Here is a 2,522-nt window from a genome sequence, read left to right on the forward strand (position 1 = left end):
AAAAAAAAAAAAAGAAATTGTTCTTCAGCTTCATTCTTAGGGCTGAAGAGTATGACCTCAAGGAATGTCATTGGCTGTATTTCTAAGAACTCGAGAACATCAGAGCTGGACAAGACCACACCTTTTTTTTCCTCCATATTTGGATACAGACTGAGTTGAATGTATCTACATAGCTACTGCAAAAATTATCACCTGTTGTCTCATCTTTTAAGATCAGAGTTAGAGTTCCAGAGTGTGATCTTTGCTCTGAGTTATGAAGTTAGGTGTGTGAATAAAGAGATTCACGCATTCTTTTCACACAGCAGTTCCTAAAATTCTAGAATTATCCCAAATACTTCCTTCTTGTTGTAGGCATAGTTATCCCATCTATCTTTAGACAGTCGTCACCTAGAGAAAGTGAGTCGGGCTGAGAAAAACTGTTTTCTTTTACCCTGCTGATTGTAGGTAACGTGGGCAAGTCATTTTGCTATTTTATACCTCAGTCTCATGAGCCTCACCGAATTGACTTTTCCTATTTGGGAAATCACTGTAATAATTCAGTCACGTCCTTCCAAGTAGAAGCTACTCACTTGCTGTTCAGGTGCTTTCCACTCTACTCTGGTACCTTCAATAGTTTCTGGGTCATGGAAGGCATTCTCTTTTCTTTTTCTCTTGTTAAATTTTAATTTGATTACTCCACAAAAATGTGGAGTTGATAAAACATGATAAATTAATTAAGCTATATTAGTCTCAGAAGTCCTGAAAGGAAAACATTTTTTAGTAAATTAACAACATCATGATGTCAGATTTTAAACAAATTTGAAATATTCAAGGGGAAGCAGTGATGGAAAGATTGTGGTTGAATGTGAAACTCAACTCTAAAAATGTTCCTTGTAAGAGCAAAAGAAGAGAAGGAAATGAAAACTTTTTTGTTGGTTTGTTTATGTTTTGAAATGAGGTGTCATTCTTTGCTTTTCAAATAATCTATTTTTAAATAATTTAAAAATTACATAAAGTTTCTGGAAGAGGACAGAGAGCTCTCATACCCCCATTCACACACATTTTCAAACTGTTAATATATTTTACTGCATCTGTGCAATGTGTTTTAATACTAATATAACAGCATCTACAATGAATAATTACACTTGATATTCTAATTGCACATCCGGTTTATGCCAGGCATTATGTTAAGCACTTTACTTACGTTATTGCACTTTACTTGATGATCTGACCCTTTCCTCACCCCATCTTTTTTTTTCAGGACCCCTCTATTTACTGAATGCTGAGGAAATCGCAGAGGAAATAGGAACGATGTGGAGGATGATGTATAAACTGACCAAGACTTTAGTTGATTTGCCGGCACCCAGGCGCTTAGCGGAGAACGTGAAAATCAAGATTGATAAATTTAAGCAACACATTCCAATTCTGCGCATCTCTTGCAACCCAGGGATGAAAGACCGGCACTGGCAGCAGGTCCTTGTCACTGCCCACCCCCAGCCAGTCTAGCCCCTACCTGGTCATGGTAGCCCTTTGGATGACAGGAAACATTACTGGGACAGCAGTCCCTAACCTTTCTGGAAGGAGACATTAATTGAGTCCTAGAGCGTTGCGATAGGGATGATAGTCTTTGAAGGAGAGTGATAATTTGGGGTGGGATGTGGGTTGAACTACCTGCCTCTCCACATGAGCAGGTTGACTGTTTTCTTTGGGATCCCCTTTGCTGATGGGTGGCCTCAAAAGCTCTGCTTGTCTGCTTTGCTAAGCAAATGATTCCTGAAGGTTCCAAAGAGCTAAGAGGATGTGGAATTATAGCAGGAGAGGCTTTGCTTTGTCCTCTGACCTAGGAATCACAAAAAAAGGCTGCTAACAGTGCCAGATGATTCCTGCTTGGTCTAACTTTGGTGTAGAGTGACATCAGCAAACAGACTATGATCAGAAATAATTTTGCTCTTCTTTCAGCCCTTGAAGTCTATAAATGAGAATAATAAATATTCTCTCTAAAAATAGTTGGGATTTTTATAAGTAACAAAGTGTGAGGGTTTTAAGTGTAGTGTGAACACTCTGCTGAAAAAAAGAAAACTTATTACATTTCTTAAAGAACTGCCACATTCAAGGGTTAGTAGTGCCTTTGAGTTGTCCTCTACCAGGGAGTTGGTCTGTGTATGGTAAAGATGAGATTGGCTTTCCATGAGGCAGGTTCCATTTTAAGTTGGCTTGGAATGCTCTTTTTTGGAACTTTGAACAAGACTGAGAACATTCTTTGTGGAAGGGTCCAATTTGGAAAGCACACATATTACCTCCAAGGGAACCCCTAACTCTGTTCCTAGAAGCATTATGACCTCCCTTGGAAGACAGAGATGTTGATATATGAGAGATCCAAGATTTCTCTGTAGAAAGAACCTTCTTCCAGTTTCCCAGAAAGACATGAGACCTCGGACTTAAAGTGTGAGGTGACATCTGTGTGGCAGAGGTCATCTGAATCAATCTCTGGTCTTAAAATGCCCCAGCAAAGGGGTCTGTACATGGGTAGTGCTCTTCCTTGA

General features: G+C 39.2%; 1 protein-coding gene across 1 annotated transcript in view; it reads left to right on the forward strand.

Annotated features, from left to right (window-relative positions):
- The window catches only part of DNAH3 (dynein axonemal heavy chain 3), a 308,795-nt gene that overhangs the window by 122,483 nt on the left and 183,790 nt on the right, over positions 1 to 2,522 (forward strand). Inside the window, exon 19 of the mRNA XM_042783203.1 lies at positions 1,241 to 1,452. Coding sequence (XP_042639137.1) covers positions 1,241 to 1,452 — 212 coding nt within the window. The remainder of the gene's footprint in view (positions 1 to 1,240; positions 1,453 to 2,522) is intronic.

The sequence above is a fragment of the Orycteropus afer genome, unplaced genomic scaffold (genome assembly GCF_000298275.1).
Source record: "Orycteropus afer afer isolate SDZICR_OR568_19922 unplaced genomic scaffold, OryAfe1.0 scaffold00732, whole genome shotgun sequence".
NCBI classification, from domain to species: Eukaryota; Metazoa; Chordata; class Mammalia; order Tubulidentata; family Orycteropodidae; genus Orycteropus; species Orycteropus afer.